Below are 18094 nucleotides of genomic sequence, written 5' to 3' on the forward strand. Positions count from 1 at the left end.
TTAAGAGCACCATAATAGCTCCAACAACTTTAGTACTACTTAATTTCTTTTTTATTTTTCCCTTCATTATAAATAGCAATCAGTTTATGCCCTGAAGCATGAAGACTGTATAGCCACTGTAATTGCAACCAAGCCTGGCAGTGTACCTACAGTTGTTCTTATTCATAGATTCTCAGATCATTTCAGAATATAAAGATAATTCCATCAAAAACTCTATCAGATAAGTGGGTTCCATGGATGAAGTAGGTGTTTCATAAAATATAATTTACTCTTTTTTTCTATTTATAGCACAGCTTTATGATTTTTGAATATATCTGTTTCAGAAAAAAAGGAAAGTCTCTATTTCTGTATATATTCTTTAGAATTTATAGAGTATAGTGGATAAAGGCTGGTTTGTCAAAATAGCCATTCTTAGAATATTCATTAAATATATGAAGTTAAAGTTTCCAAGGAAGAACATGAGAAAAAACATGTATATTTGTAGTTGGAGGAGTTTTATTGTGCCATATTTATATCATGTAACGTTAAAGTGATTAAAGTTCATAGGATGAATCCAACATTAAATAAATGGTAACAGTAATAGATGTATAATATAGAATCTGCCATACAGTGTTTTTTCCCTGCACATTTTCATAATAGCCATTTGAGTAATGACTACAGCATCCTTCATTTTGACGTCTCTGGGATATACTGTGACAACCTGACGTTCCAAAAGTACATCCATTTTCTCACTTGATGTCATTTTACTTGATAAAGAATTTTAATAAGTTACCCAAAGTTAAATAACAATAGCACATGATCTTGTATGGGTTCAGGCTCATTCTTGGTCTCCACTTTCCTCCATGTCTCACAGAATTCAATCAATTGTCTGGTATTTGATTTTTTTTTTTTTTTATGGGAGCTGGTCACTATCTCTGAAATTACGCCAAGGGGTATATAGGAATTGATGCTAAGGTCAGTTAATTAGACATTGGTCTCTAAAGAGATAAAGTCATTCAAGTAAGAAAAGACCATATCATGTATAACAAACTTACTTTGCTGTACTGCAGAAACTAACACAACATTGTAAATCAACTATATTCCATATCAGAGACCATATAAATAAAAAGGAAATAAAATTTAATAACTACTGTACTACATACCAAGCACATGTATATGAATATATTTTCCGCCACAACCCCTTGACATTGGTTCTACTATCTTCATGTGGACAGATGATGTTGCTGAAATTCAAGTCAAAGAGCTGAGAAATGACAGAACTGCAATAGGAGCCCATTATTATATAATTCCAAAATCCATGCTTGTTTCACTATGCCGCATTGTTTCTCTCCAAAGACACTGAGAGTACTAGTTAGAGACACATTGAGAAAAAAAAAAAAAATCCCCTCTTTATCTAACCTATGATTCCCTGTTTTGAAAAAACTAAAGCACATAGTTTCTGATCATATCCATGTCTCAGACTTTTTCCAAATGTTTCCATCTAATGAGCTATTAGGGTTTTTTTTCACTTTCACAATAATTCTTGTTCATACTAGATTTAGTACTGCTTCAAACATGGTGTTGCTTGTAGCACTATCATTTTACCCTCAAAAGACATGAAGAACATCAGGGAAATGCATTGAAACATCACAGCATGCCTCTCTCTACTTGGGGAACTTTAGGTACTCCCCATGGTACACCCTTCATGATTCACTCCAGCTGATGAAAATTACCCAATCAATGCCCTTCCATAAATTACTCTGCTAAGTCAGTCTTCAGCTTATTGAAGCTCTAATAAAATAGACTGACTAAAGAGCAGACAGTTTTTGTCTCCCTTACACAGCTAATGTTCATTCCCCTTTGGCTTAATCTTTAAATGTATTTTAAGTTCAATTCAATGAATGCCCCAGTATATCAGATAGTTGGTAGTGTCTTGTGAGACCTGAGGAAGGGATCAACCAGAACTGAACTTGACTTTAATACAAGACCATGTTCTATTATTGTTTAACTTTGGGTATTTCTCCCCTAGGAGGAGGACAGAGGAGAACTAACCAGCTCCAGGACCAAGGTAAGAGGGGAGTTTTCTTTCAAAAGAATGGGTTCCATTTATTTGAAGGAAACCCCTCCCCCACCTATTTTTAATCCCTTTTTCTTTATACATTTATATTTTTTAACCCAACAGGATTAGGAAAGCAGCTTGCCACCTATGCATAATAGTTATTTGAATATCCACTTACAAATGAAATAGGAAAAAAATAAAAACCTTCACACAAGTCTTATCAGTTATATGTAAAGGTTTTCCATCATCATTAAATATCAGTGCCAGTTTTCCATTAAGGATTAGATTTTTACATAGGCCTTAGGAAATTGTCATCAGTTGTTAATTTCACTACATGTAAAATATGGTTAGTAACTGACAATCAAACCATAATGGATAATGAGGTTACAAAAATATTAAAAGTAAAATCCAAAGTGTTTCTATAGAAAATATATCATTAAGAAAAAATTTTATTAAAATAAGCAGCTGATATAATTTAAATGATACATAATTTGAAATATGGTCAGTTAGACTTTTGGTGTGAAGTAGTATAGGATTAATGAAATTTTTAAGATACCCTATGAAAACTGTGGTTAGAAAAATAAGATGAAAGGGAGGTAATATTGTCTTGAGCAGTACTTCTCCATGCTTATAGAAGCACTTCCCAGGCCTTTTACATTTTCTTTAATGGTTTCCAGTGTTACCTCTCACGTTTTACGTTGTTGTCAATGAACATCATCAGTATTCCCTGCCTTTGGTACTCTATTTCAAATTGGTCCTTCCATAGGGGAGAAATCCAAAGTGGAAACAAGTGAGAGAATTTACAAAGCATCCAGAATTTGAGATATTTGAAGAAATCATATGGATTATGGAGGGATCAGCTTCCAGATTCTATCCAGCAATAGCTTTTTGTTATTGTTGCTCTCCAAGGAGGCTACATCTTAATGTGACTCAAACAGATTTTAGGAAAGCTTTTAGGATCATGTAACTGAGACAGTTGGGGATCAAGAAGAAGGAAATTTTAGGAAGGAGAAGAAATGTGCCAAAAGAATGAGAATTCAGGCAATGAATTGTCAGTAAATAATCATCATCTTACAGAAACACAGTTTTTGCTTTGTTACAAATGTGTTTAGAATCTTGGCGTTATCTTAAAATTGGATTGTTGGGGTTTTTAATGAAAGAAATTCATTTCAGCAGGATATATTTTTGTTAGAGATTGCTATCTTCTGAGTAAGAGCCATAGTAGTCATGTGATTAGGAACATACATGAGAGCACACATACGAACTAGAAATTTGATTTTAATGCCAACGTATACTATTTATGTAGATAATGATATTGCAATGGTCACCAAATCCAGAAACCTAATAGAAACTAACTTCGAGTTTCTCAATGACTGACTCCTTTAGTGAAAGGTATAGGCTATATTGGAGGCACATTATTCATTCCTAAGCAAAGAAAAAAAAAGTCATAATATTTTTAGTGGGCTATTTATATGTTAAAATTGGACACCCACACAGATATTAGTTATGTCAGGCAGATCTGTTGTGTACTTTGAATTCTTATGAAATATATCATGGTAATCTAATTCCAAGAAAGAATTGTTTGGTGGTTCTGCAGTGACTTCAAGTTCTTTTGGATAACCTGAAATTGAGATAAAACATCATTTTTTCTTGTTTAGTCGCTCAGTAAAGTGAAAAGTATTGATCTCATATTAACTGCATTCCATTTATTAAATATATTAAAAATAATTAATGAAAGTGCCCAAACTGGTAGTTTAAAAAGTATCCAACCTGATGAGGAGCTAATAGCTAAAAGACTGTGTGATATGTTCTAGTATTAACCCCAATAGGAACAACTGTAGGCGAGACTTAATAATTTAAACTTTTTGTCGTTTCTTCCTATTTAAATTTTAATAAAAATAAATGAGAGAATATGTTTCTGTTTGAAATATGATTATGAGCCCTGTTGCTGTCAAAGATAAGAGCTTTATGTTTCACTTAGAATGGCATAAACTTAAAATATTTATAGACAAATATTTAGAATTCTTAGTCTTCAGCTATTGTCAGAGAATAACAGAAAAGTCACATGCTCTCCTAGTTTGTATGGCAAGTTCAGATAGCTTCCTTTCAAGATCCCATTAGCTTATAATCTCTATTTCTCTAAGACCTATTTTTATCAATCAATTTCCTTTTTCTGTTTGTGCCATTCTCCCACCTAACCAAAATCCAACCCAAAAGTTAAGGTAGATGAAACAAGATCAATTAAAAGACATTTTAAGTTATGTATTTTGAGTTATATTTAAAGACTATTCTATTACTAATGAACCTGCAACCTTAAATGAAAGAGAAAAATTAAAACTTTAATATTTTCTCTCAAGAACTTGATAGGAAATTTAAAGTATTTGTATATAAAGGTTAAGTAGATGTATTTAGTGAATTAAATACATTATTTATATATACAATAAAATAAATCTTAAGTTAAAACAAATACAGTTGACATTTAAAATCTGTTTATGATAAATGAAATTTTTAATTTCTAAAATGTGCTGAATTATATTGTTCTAAGCAGTAAAAAAATTTCTAAAGGTAGTATGTTTTATTTGCTACACTAAAATAGATTAAAACTGATCTATAAAATTGCCAGTATCTGTGATTTTTGTCTTTGGGTTTAGTTGGAAGTATCAGACTTCCCTTGATATTCACAAACAAACTTGTATATGATTTTATCTTTTAGTATTCTTTGGCTACACAAACTGAGCTGGTGATCTCTTTAACTATCTATAATATGGAATACCTTCTTAGATTATTTTGTTTATACAATGGACAAAATTGCTTGCCATTATTCATTAAGACGGCTAGTGTCAGTAATTTTTTATGTCCTCCTTGCCAATATTTAAAAGACAGTTTTGAAGCCTTTTGCTTTATTTTGTTTTATTTTATTTTTTTGTGTGTTTTAAAACACTCTTCATACCAGGTCTTCCCAAAATTCATTAGGTTCCATGGTTGATTCTCTTTTGTTGTCTAACACACTATACTCTCATTTTAGTAGGTTGCTTGAAAAGTAGCACCTTAAGTTAACTCACTGAGATATCAATTCTGCATTTAGTTATTGAATGCCTACTATATTTCTTGCCCTGCATTAGGACTGAGAATGGTATAAAGTACCATAAGACACAGCTGCTGTCCTCCAAGAAGGAGAAAAAATGGTACAGCTAACATTGTAAAGGAATGTATGACTCAGAGCAAATGTGAATGCTCCTGAAAATAAATAGATAATTTAAAGAAGCAAGAGATAATTAGAATCTAGAATATTTGGGAAAGACCTGATAAAATAGGTTCGGATGTAATAGTTGATAAATATTAATTGAATGAATAAGTCAATGAGTGATTACTGGAAAATGATAAGAATTTAGAAAAGCTAAGAGAAAAAAAAAAAGGAATTCCTGGTAAACTTTCTATCATGAGACTGGAATTGATTCTGCATAAAACATATTTGGGACTATAAGGAAACAAGACTGGCTGGAGGCAGAGAAGTTCTGTTTGGGAAACTAGGGGTGTTAAGAGGCTGGGCTACTGTGTTAGACAGACCCAGGTTTTACTTCCATCTTTGCCATTTACTAGCCATGTGGATTCAATGAGGATTCAGTGAGAATACAGAGAACTTGACACAGAGTCTAACTCAACAAAATATAATGAAATTATATTTTAAAGATATATGTAAACTGAATTGTTGGGAAGCCTTGAATACCAGAAAAACTAGAATAGAATAGTATCTTGGAGGCAATCGGGAATCACTGAAGGTTTTTGACAAAGCACTACAAACAAGCAGAGAAACAAGGTTATTCTGACTCTGAGGATCTGAGAATGGATCGAGAGTCAGTGGATCTTGTCTCAGGTGATAAAGACTTTGATAAGGCGATGCCAGTGTAATAGAAATGAAAATACAAATTTAAGAGACACTTTTCAGAAAAACAGTTCTTAATGGATAATTGGCTATAGGAAAGGAGGGGAAATGAGAATTCAAAGATGAGATTGAGTTTCTGTGACCTTCTAATTCACTATACTGAAGCTTTATTATGATACTGTTCTTGGAGATCCAAGATTAGGTATCCTAAACGATTATCACTTAAATCATTAAGAACCTTGTATGTATCAAAATAAACCTATCTTATTTTAACCATGAGAGAAAATAAATGTTACCATCTAATGAAATCAAGTCATCATTTAGGCTTTTAGTACTGTTTTTTAAAGGAAGTCATCTACTATACTTCCTTCTTGGATATTTGGGAAGGATCAATTCAGTTGACAAGATCACTTACCTTTGAAGATTTATCTCAGCTCAAGGAGTATTTAGCCAGAGAGAACAGGAGGTACCACCTTCCTAGTGCAGGGAATATGAGTCAAAGCTTAATCAAGGGGTAACCCCTACCAACCCTGAAAAACTTTTCAGGATAAAGAAAAGTTTCCTTAGATAGCCATAGGAGGAATGAGCAAATAGTTTAACTACACAAGAAAGGAAGACAGGAACAAAGATATCATAGTACTGTAGAAAAGAGCACTGGACTAGAAGGCAGAAGACCTGTGTCCCAGCTGGGCTTTGTTGAGCAAGTCACCTAACTTTCATTAGACCTCAGTGACCACATCTGTAAAATGAGAACGTTGGAGACAACCTCTAAACCACATTTTGACTCAAATATTGTAGGATTCTAGTTCTTTAAAGCAATCGATGGACATTTTTAAGACTCAGCAAAGGATGGAAAAAGGAAACATGGTCATGGTTCATGGAATGGTTTAGAATTCTGGAAATTGTATAAAAAGAATAAGGAGAATGGTCTAGGAGATGAAAGAATCTAAAGTCAGGGATGGGGCAGAGTGCACACAGCAAATGACAGTCCAGACAAAGCATCTTTGTGAAAGGCCTAGTATTTTTTAAATTTTATTTTAGAATGATGATAATCACAACTTAAATAGTGAATGATATCTAGAGATAACTTGAAGCACTTCACAATCTTGGTAGTTGTGACTTCACCTTGAAATAAAGCCCTTTTGTACAATTTGATAACAGATAATGATAATGGGGTGGCTTAGGGCAGGGACTTTATCCCATATAATCTCAAATAGCACACTCAAAGGCCACCACAAATAAAATAAAATTTAAATTATTTAATATGATTAATTTATATTTTCTAAATACTATGTAAGGGTAAATAATATCTTTTGACAGTTTTTTTTTAATTTTTATTGATTTAACAGACAGTCCTTTTAAAAAACCCATATATGGTGTGCTTGCAGAATGATCACAAATTGAGTTAATACCTTGGAAATTCTTTCTTGCCAAATCACAGTCTTAAAACCTCTTCTCTTGGGTTTCCCTGGTGATGCAGTGGTTGAGAGTCTGCCTGCTGATGCAGGGGACGCGGGTTTGTGCCCCAGTCCGGGCAGATCCCACATGCCACGGAGTGGCTGGGCCCACGAGCCATGGCTGCTGAGCCTGTGCATCCAGAGCCTGTGCTCCGCAACGGGAGAGGCCACAGCAGTGAGAGGCCCACGTACCGCAAAAAAAAAACAAAACTAAAAACCTCTTCTCTATTAAAATTCTGGAGCCACCATGGGTCATAGAAATATTTTTACTTCTCTTACCTTTAATAGGCATACATGAAAATCGTCATTAATTAATTTAAAAATAGATTTATTAGAATTGTCAGAGAGGGTTAGATACCCTTCCTCTACCCTGGCTGGTCTAAGAATTAAATTGATATGAGACAAATTAACAGGAGAAAAATCAAACAAAAGATTAATAACATGTATACATGGGAGAGACCCAGGAAAACTGACTAACTTGCCAAAATGGCCCAAGCCCTCACCTTAAAAACAATCTTCAGCTAAAGACAAAAGAGGATGTTGGAGGTAGTCGTTTGGGACCTCAAAGGGGGAGGAAGACAATTCACATAGAGATGGAAAAGCAAATATTTAGCAAACAAATGCTTGGGTCATGTGGAGACAGTGGTACACTGAGTGGCCTCTGATCTCTAAGGATACCCCCACCACACCTGGTCCATATTCTTTGCAGATTTCTCTGGTGATAGCTCTATTCCTATAACAGGCCCTCTATCTAAATTCTTAAGGCAGTTAGCAAGAAGGTCAAAGTTTCTTCCTGAGTCTTTTGGGCCTTGATTGTTTTCAGCTTGAAATAATTCACATGCCAGATATATTTTGGGGTGGCAGATTTTGTTCCCCTACAGTCTCACCTTTGAAACTTCAAGAAGTTTCACAGTCCAGAAGTTGAATAGATATATTGCTTTATATCTTATCCAATCAGTCTCATAGTCCTGACGATAAGTCAGTTCATTTCAGGAGGCTGTGATGCAGGTAGGCTCTCAAAGTTAGGCCTATAGGGTGCAAGCAATCAGATATTTAATAAGAGGTATTTGTGGGGAGACAAAAGAAAAACAAAGGTTAATTATTGGAGCAAATTCTAAACCCAGTGTCTGAGTCCTGAGAGCTACCAATCAAGATTTCTAGATATCAGGGTCAAAGCATCTTTTACAGTTTGAAATGTCTTCAGTGATGTCATTGGATGTTCAGGCAAACTTTCCAAGAAGCTTACACAGCAACAGTCAAGAGGTTTGTCTAAATATAGGCAATTATGGTGATCTCTCTAAAGTTTATAACAAGTTGTTCAGCTTCAGTGTGCAGGGCTTCAGGAAAAGGGCAGCTTTAGTTCTCAATGATTCCAAATGAAAAGGAGCAGCAGGAGAAAAATTGGAAACATTAGTTTGAAGAGCTGTAGCCAAATATTTGAGGAAACTATACGAATTCAGGATCAAGTCCAGTTTGCAGGACTGGATCTATATATATAGATTATAGTTTCTGCTGAAACACACATTTTTTTCTCTAAAAATTACCCTCACTTCTATCAAAGAAAACCAAATTAAGACTAATTTGTTCGCAAAATAAGTTTAGTGTCATTAAACTTGGCCTGATTATTTACCTAAGTCCAGCAAAAATAGTAATTGACCATATAATCTCTTTTAAATCTGCTTTGCTGGAATTATTCAAAGGAATCTCCAGATTGAACTTTTAAATGCCTCTCATACCATGAAGCCATGCCAAGGACTTGACATCAAATTTACCTGTAATATATATAGATTTGGTTGAATTCTTCTCTTCTTGATGTCCCGAAAATATCCTGAGGTTCTTGTGCCTTCCAGGCAATGACCTTCCTTACTCACCTGGTAAGGCTGCTGGGAACCCTGTAAGAAAGGTACCAGGCTGTTTTTCCAAAGGGCTTTATGGCTCCATAAAGTCAATCTTAGTTCCTTAAAGCTGTCTGGTCATATCTGATTCTATGCATATTCTCAAAGATGACATTCCAGTCAAAGCTTTGGTAATATAACCAATGTTTCCAATTGTGTTCTAATACAAGGAGAATAGATTTTTAGTGAACATGTGTAAATAAATATATTGTCATGAAAATAAGAATACTCACTAAGAGTTTCCAAATTCTGGAGGGATAAGGTAGGAAGAAAAAGTTATTTCAATTCTATTTACAAAGGTATAATTTACCGAATTGCTATAAGCTATAGTTAATATAAGAGGAAATATTTCTTTTTATCTGGAAAGCAAAGATTAAAAAGCCAGTATAATTTCAGACAAAAAGTCATAAAAATTATAACTCACATTCATCAGTTCATTCAGTCCCATATAATTATTCTTATTGACCTTGATCTTTTATTAGCAGTTTTATGAAGCCATTAGGTTTTTCATTAGAATTCTATAATTTCTTACTAGTTTAGTGGTATGATCTACAAGTTATCAGAAACTTATATTTGTCCAAAAATCCTTTCTATGAATCATCTTGAAGATCTTCATTTTGTAAAAGCATTTTAGTAAGACAATAACTGTCTATAAATGACAAAAGACAAATTAAAAATCTGATTGCAATGCGATTGACAAGGAAATTTGGCTATTTCTGTGACATACAACATTTTAAGATAATAACTAGAAAAATGGTAACATACCAGGACATATCTGAATTTTAGGAATTTCATATAACTTCTAGAACATTTATATTAATAAAATTTACCCATACAATATAACCTAAGAAGGTTTATCATTTCTCATTTGACAATGCTTCCCATGTAATTTGACATACCATGTTTGTTAGTTTAATATCTCTCTTCGAGCTTTTTCAGGGGCCCTCTGAAACATCCCAAAGTTAGCTAGAGGTCAAAAGGACTTTATTTAGAATTTTGATTTAGGAAAGTTTGTCAAAGATATCAAAAGGTTTTAAAACACTTGGTCAAATAGGATTATAGGTCACTGTGAAACAATACTTATTCACTTAATCAAAGTGACAATAAAAGATTTCAAAAGTAAATACAGAAAGTTACAACAGGTTACTTGAAAGGTAAGAAATTTTACAATCTGCTATCAAAGTAGATGAATATTCCAAGAAAACTTTGTCTTCCTAACAAGAGAGAAAACCAAATTCTAATTTTGCACCAGCTTACTTTTAACATTAAAATTAATTCACTCAATTAAATTTATTTTAATCTTAACCAGTCCTGACCAAGCACAAAACTCTTCGCAGGGCTCCTTTTCCACAAATCTTCTATAACTTCCTTTTTCACCTTCAGATTTCGTCCTGTGATTTCTCTTTTACTCTTTCCCTCTTTTTTTAACCCGTCTTTAGGACAAAATTACTTTTTTTCCTTAACAAAAAGCATTTCCACTCATACCTTTTTCTCCTTACATATGAAGATGTTTTCCTTATTAGTTTTAGTAGTTTTACTTATATAGATTAATTAGAATTTGTAACCCTTAGAAACCTTAATTTCTACTGAAAACTAAGCAACTGTAAACTGTTATACCAGTATTTTTTTTATTGGAAAATTTATAAATACATTTTATAATATCCAAAAACATACATTTCCTTATGGCATAATTTTTTTTCAATGTGATGCATGACATGTTTCTAATAAACCCAACATCTTTAGTTTTTCTGTAATAAGAAGACAAAAGTAGACTTAGAGTTGTTTAACAATTAATATTTCAGTATTTTATCTTCTCTAGAAATGATCTAGACAGTCAATGAATTCCCATCATTTAACTTAGCAAAACTCTAAAGCTTCAAGTTACCAATAAAATTTAAGGAAATTACTTTTAAGTAGATAGGCCATAAAACATAATTATTCTTAAAGAGTTCATCTAAAAACTCTTGTTTTATTTAAATTTATTTAATTACTTATGAAAATTTTATCATACAAAATTTATCCTTTTTGGTGACAAATTTTGTAACAGAGATAACTGAATATATTTAACTTGTGGTAAACCTGGTAGAATGTGTTTAATTTACATTTAATGCTGATAACTCTCAAGATAAGCCTGTTTAATTAAACCAACAAACTTAAACTTGCTTTTATTTATTAAAGATTAATCCTAGATCAGGTACACTTGAAAACTATTTGGATTCATTTCTGCTACATTTAGAAATGTTTAATTTGTAAGTGCTTACTTTTAAGTCAATTAAAAAGAGTTCTTTACAAATTAATTTTGGTTAATACCATTCAGAGATACAAAAATACCATATCTATAATGTACACACATAGACATAGACACAACCACAGATGTCATAGCTTTCATTGTAAAAGTTTAGTCATGAATTAGGTACAACACAAAACTCACTGGTTTATAAACAACAATTGGAATAAGTTTGTATCTGCTCAGATTGCTAAGGCTTTTTACTATGTGGAAAAGACTTTTAAGACTTGTATTTGTCCTTGATAAATCTTTAAGGAGGCTGTGGATTAGATTTTGTGTGAGGGAGCATTTCCAGCAGATTGTACTTTTTAAAAGATCTCTTTTTTTTCTTTGGTGTTTCAGGTTCTATCTGATTGAGTCAGCCAGGCTCAGTCTCAGGCCATTGTGAGCTGTATTTACATTTCTGATTTTGTAGAGATTTGCAAGACAAAGATGGTTGCTTTCCATTTCCCCTAAGAACTGGGCTGCTGCCGAAATAATATCAAAAGGCTGATCTGTTCATCCAACTACATTTTCTTTAATTTGCTTCTTTATATCACAAAGAAGATTTCCAACTAAAATGGAAACCAAAAGATTTCTATGTTCTAGAACTTTAGGATTCAAGGCATCGTGCCTTCAAAAAGTCTGCACAAAGCATTCAATAAATTCCCTCTTTCTGAGTGCACAAGGCCACCCCATACCAATTCACTCTAGGGGCAAAATCTTCCACTAGTGGTTCTTTTATCCCCTAAATATCAACCCCCAATTTCCTTCTCATATTATGCGGGCTCAGGCAACCCTATTGGCTTCCTTTAGCGTATTCAATTAACACTGCCTAAAGGGTGGATTTACCTGCCCTGTCTTACAATACCAGGCAAGGGAAGACAAAATGTCCATCCCCACAATGCAATCAGGCAAAAGAGATGCAACCATCTTACATAAAGCCCATTCAAATACACCAATTTCCTTATAAACTTTCATCTTAGTTCTATCAGTTCTTATAATTTTAACCTTAGTTTCCATTAGGACCAACAAGTCTGTCTTACAAGGAGTCCCAGAAACTTTTCCTTTTTTTCCCCCAGCCATTTTATTCATTCCTGTATAAAAGGCTTTGAGGACCCCAGTAAGGGGTTGAGCCAAGGGACCCAAGCCTTTTTGTCAATCTTTGATTTGATTAATTGGCCTAAATCTTGCCCCAAGCAATTGCTGGTCAGGTTTCTCAGTGTAATTTTTTCCTACCAGCTTTTAAAATTTATCCAAACTGGGGTAATTAGAGCAGATTTGTTTGGTGGCCTTGTCGGGGAGCACCAATGGGGGGTCCCTTTGGCTCACACAGTCCTAGGTAGTGCTGTATTAAAAACCTTTGTTTTGATCCCATCAATGTTCGTTTTATTTATCCCAACTCTTAATAACCATCTAAAGATTTCCATCTTGCTGTGGTGAGTTCCATGACTCTTCCCTTTCTGATTCCTCTTTATTCTACCACTTTCAATATTTGCTTTATTTATTTTATTTTTTAACAACCCTTTAAAAATTTCCATCTTGTTGGGAAGAGCCTCTTTCTCCTCAATTCTCTTATTAATTAATCTAATGTTTTTATTAGCATCTGTAAGACCCATTGAGGGGAAGCGGAGACCACAAATTTAATAAGGCTTCCTGAACAGGTTTTTTGTTTTTATTTTTAAAACTAAGAGAGTTCTTAAGGTTAGCTGTTATATATCATTATATCCACCTTTTAATTTGGTCTTTCCATAGGTACCAGTAAAATAGCTGTTTATGATGAGAGTTTTCTAAAAATTGACCAATTTATAAGTTTTTCCGATTCAAAGGATCCATCATCTGGCCATTGATGAGTAGGATCTTAATAGTGATTCAAACCAATAAGCCAATTTACGGAAAGACCCTGAGGTAACTTTCCAGACCATGGTACCACGGACCGAAGTGAGGGCATGGATGATGTAGTTCCCATCTTCCAAAGGCTCACTCCTAAAAATATTCTAAGAAAGTTTGAGAAGATAAAGGCCCCTTATGGACTGGACCCCTAATGACAAAACTCCTCTGAAAGCTGGCACAGCTGGACAAAGAGACTGCTCAGAATCCCAGTCTATTTAACTGGCTGCCAAATGCACACTGGTATGTGGACCTTTTGAATGGCAGAAACCAGAGAGATTTTTCTCATTAGTATATAAACTAAACTCTCAAGGCATAGAAGACAAAAAGAAAACTTGATCAGACCAATGGTTTTCTCCTTATAACAAATGACACAAAAGACAGAGACAAAGAAAAACAGTGACCATCCTTGGGAGAAAAAAGATCAACAAACCAAAAGTAGTACTCTACCAAATTTTAAACCAAGAGTCACGAAGTCCAGAGATATTTTGGGGTGGCAGATTTTGTTCCCCAGCAATTCCCTGAAATTGTATATCAATCTGGATTTTGTACATTTGTGCATTTTTCCTGAGAAAGTATCCATGCTTTCATTGACTTCTAAAAGAAGTCCATGACCAAAGGAGGATAGAAAATTCTACTCTGTGACCTAAAATTGACAAAAGTCAAGAAACTAGACTGCATGAAATATTTGTAAATATAACATTTAAAAAAAACTCAACAGTAAAAATACAATTAAATGTTTTATTTATCACAATCTCTAGCTAGTGTGCTGACTAAATTTACTGGCAGATATCCTCACAAATATCATAGTGATCCTTCTAAACATCACATTCTTCAGACCTAGTTCTCAAATAGGAATTAGTCATGCAAATTCCAAAGAACACAATTTAGAGACAGTTCTTGGAATCTAGCCTGGTATTAACTCAATTTGTTCAGTTCTTTTTGTTTCAATTGAAGTATGAAATACAAACATTTCTATAGACTAACTTAACTGCATATATGTCAGCCAAAATCCAAAATAAAGACAATAAATCCCTCATTATCAAAGTGGTTTTCAAATGCTCATTATAAATCCTGCTGGGTCTGAATTGTCTTTCCCCTTAAAAAAAAAATTTCCCTCTGAATTTTGATATTAAATTATTGATCAATAGTGCCATTTTATGCAAATCTTACCTGTCATTGCATAAGCAAACTGGAGTGAAAACTTAATAACTTTTCTAAAAATGTTTGCATGTATATATATATGGAGAGCAACTCAGCCCAAATTCTGCCTTTGGAAAAAAGTGCACAAATCCAATGAAGCAAAAAGAGCCTTGTGCTTGTTTACTGGAAGGAATAATTTGGGGAAAAAATTAATAGCATAGCTACAAGTTAAATTGAAAACAGTGGAGCATTGATAAATGCTGAGAATTAGTCTTCCAGGCCTAAACAGCTGATAAACGGTAGAACTGTGAAAGCAAATACCTTTCCTTAAATCAGATATATTTAGTTAACCTCTTATTATTTGACAGCCTATTGATTTTTATTCACTTTTTATATTTCCTTGAGTGATAAAATAGTTCTTTTTCTCAGCTAGTTATTAACTGACTATATACAAAGTTCTGGGATTTGTTGAAAATTCTGTTTTCCTGCTAATTTACTTTAGCTGCCTTTATGTGGGGATGGGAAGGGGATGGAGGGGGACATCATTAAACCACAAAAGTAAAATCCCATGTGATATTTGCTCATGTCTACCTATCTCATCTTGTATATGGGATGGACTTCCATGTATGCAACACTTGTTACAATACTGACAATATGGCCATCATTTAAATATCAGAATGAATAATCTATACAGAGTTAGTTATTATTTATTTTTCATGAAATTACTATTTTCTTATTAGAGTAGCCCTAGAAAAACTTCTGCATATGTTTACCAGCTACATAACAAAATTTAAATCAAATGAGTTTTCCGGTCTGGAATTTTAGTTTGATTTCAAAAAAAAGATAGCGTGAATATGTTATATGATGGAAGATTTGTTTTAATTGCCTTTTTAAAAATTACTGCAAAACATTGAAAAAGACTTTTTTCTTAGAGTGTCTAATACTTGTTTGGAAAAGAACAAAGCTGCCAGCCATGGAATCTCTTTTTCTAAAAACAGAGCTATATTTATATTTTTTTAATCACCCACGTAGCAGGACTCAAGTTTATTCACAATCACATTCATTTAATCCGGCCTAAGGGAAAAAACTCTCTTTGTCTATGTAAGTTCATGTGAAACAGCAAGGCTTCTCTCTAGGCCACTGAGAGTTTCATTAACCTCCTGCCTATACTATCTGATGGGTAGACTCATACCTCTCTTCCTGACCTGTTCCCCTCAAATAAGGTAGAACATTTGTAGAAGCCAAATGCATCACATTTTCTCCATTCAGCCTGTGACTAGAGACACAAAACAAAGTGAACCAAAGCAAACCACATTATCAGAACAATGAATGTTTTTTCTGAGATCCTTAAGAATAACTTCTAAATTCTAATTCTTCCTCAATTTTTCTTGATCCAAAATAGAATATATATTTTGATTTTCATGAAATAATTCTATTAGGCATTATATTATAAAATAATTAAGAGAGTGTTTTTGTTTGTTCTTTACTGATTATTAAAGTGTCACTTTTCATTGCAGAAAATTTGGGGTGAGTGCGGAAGCATAAAGAACAATATGCAGTCCAAATCAATCATAATCCCACTACCTACAGATAGCTATTTGTTGTATTTCTTACCAGTTTTTTTACATTAACATTTTAATATATATATATATACATATAAACATTATATATGTTTTTCTCAAATGAAGATCACAATGAATATACAAATTTTTTTCTTTTTTTTCACTCAACATTAAGCATTTCCCTGGTCATTAAAATCATGTAATGATTGTTAAACATTCAGTCATATGGATTATTGGTGCTTACCAATACTAACACCTCAAGAACTTTGCGAAAATGTAGATACACTGCCCTAATTCTGATACAGCAGAAGATTCTGATACAGCAAGTTTAGCCCTGAGCATCTGTATTTGTAATAAGTGGTTCTGACACTCAGATCAAGCTTGAAAACCACTGCTGTACACTAAAGTCTACTTACTTCTCCCTTTCTGTTGGGCATATAAATTGCTTTCAGCGTTTTGCTATATAAATATACTATAACATTTATTATGTTACTCTGTCAACATCACTGATTAATTTCTTAGGATTGATTCCTCATAGAGGAATTATTATCAATAATTTTCAATATTGTCAATAATTTTCAAGGGTAAGAATTGTTTTTTAGTTTTTGTTGTACAAAACCATATTATTTTCTTTCCTGGTTTAAATTCTATTTTCAGTGTATTAGGACATTAAATCCTTGACTGTATTGAATATTATCCTTACTTTTATCTTTGCCAATATGAATAGCAAAAAAATGAATTTGCATTTCTTTAATTCACATTAGTTTAATTCCAAGTAAGGTTGAATTATTTTTATATGATTTTGTACTTCTTCCTGCATAAATTATCTACCAATATCCTTTGCAGGTTTTAAAGGATTTTCTTATGTGTTTTACACAATTGCATGTTGATTCACATAATTTTTCAGTTTTTAAAAAATATATTAAAATGTATCAGGACTACAAAAAAACTTTCTAGCATCATTCAGGTAAATATTCTGGACATTTTAACACCTGATCTTTAAATTTTATAGAGAGTTTAGTATGAAGAGAACACTCAAGTTAAAAGAGTACAGGCCTAAAACTAAAGAGACTTTCTCATGTGTATATAATTAATGGATCCTTTTTTATAAGGATAATAAAGCATTAGCAAAATTACACAGTAGTTTAGACAAATAAAATCCATTAGGTCCATATATTATTGATATCAGGGACAATAATGAAGTGTTCAACCTACTAAGTGAAATGTAATTGAATTTGTTTTAACCAGACTAAATATAATATTGGAAACTATTTATTCTACAAATTATATATACCCTGAATATCTTGTGTGCAAACAATGACTAAGTCTAAGGCTTGTATATCAGTCCTTTACAATAATATTCTCAAATCCAGGAAATCATAAGAATACTTTACTAAACAAACTTTTAAAAATTTCTCTGTTTATATAGGTAAACATTTCATCAGATGTAAACTTTAATATCTCACCAACAGAAAAAATTATACTATAAGAATTATGGTCTAGAAGTAAATACAATGAGTGAGGCATAAAGTAAACATAAAAGCATATCTAAATCTATAGAATTTAATGATAAATTATTTACGGAAATGTAGAGAGTAAGAGATAAATATCTTAGCTTAAATTGAGCATGGTTTCAACAAGAAAATCTTAATTTGCACTAATTTACCCAAAATTAATAAATGGAAAAAGTTTAGGTCTGTTAATTTCCATTCTAAAGCTTTTGTTTAGTTAACAAAAATGGGTCCCAGATGCTAGGGCAAGGAGAGATGGATTTTCATAGTCTCAAACTCAACTGAATGATTGCAGGAGTAAAAACTCCTGGAATTTTTCCAGAGGTCCTGGAATTTGTCCAGGTGAGCATTTTTGTTCCAGGCCTGAATTAAGTTCTCCATCACCTCACCACTATGAAAAAAGCTATTTGGAGTGGGGTTTTTCTTACCTAGGATTCCCCTAAGTTATA

The 18094-nt window shown here is 32.9% G+C and overlaps 1 protein-coding gene across 16 annotated transcripts in view; it reads left to right on the forward strand.

The window, feature by feature from the left end:
* The window catches only part of GRIA4 (glutamate ionotropic receptor AMPA type subunit 4), a 525267-nt gene that overhangs the window by 488444 nt on the left and 18729 nt on the right, over positions 1-18094 (forward strand). For 2 of the 16 annotated variants that reach the window (XM_060303993.1, XM_060303991.1), the window contains exon 15: positions 2009-2047. The exons of the other annotated variants lie outside the window; for them this stretch is intronic. In XM_060303993.1, coding sequence (XP_060159976.1) covers positions 2009-2030 — 22 coding nt within the window. In that variant the 3' untranslated portion in view covers positions 2031-2047. The remainder of the gene's footprint in view (positions 1-2008; positions 2048-18094) is intronic. 16 annotated transcript variants of the gene reach the window in all.

This window comes from Globicephala melas, chromosome 8, assembly GCF_963455315.2.
Source record: "Globicephala melas chromosome 8, mGloMel1.2, whole genome shotgun sequence".
Classification (NCBI taxonomy): Eukaryota; Metazoa; Chordata; class Mammalia; order Artiodactyla; family Delphinidae; genus Globicephala; species Globicephala melas.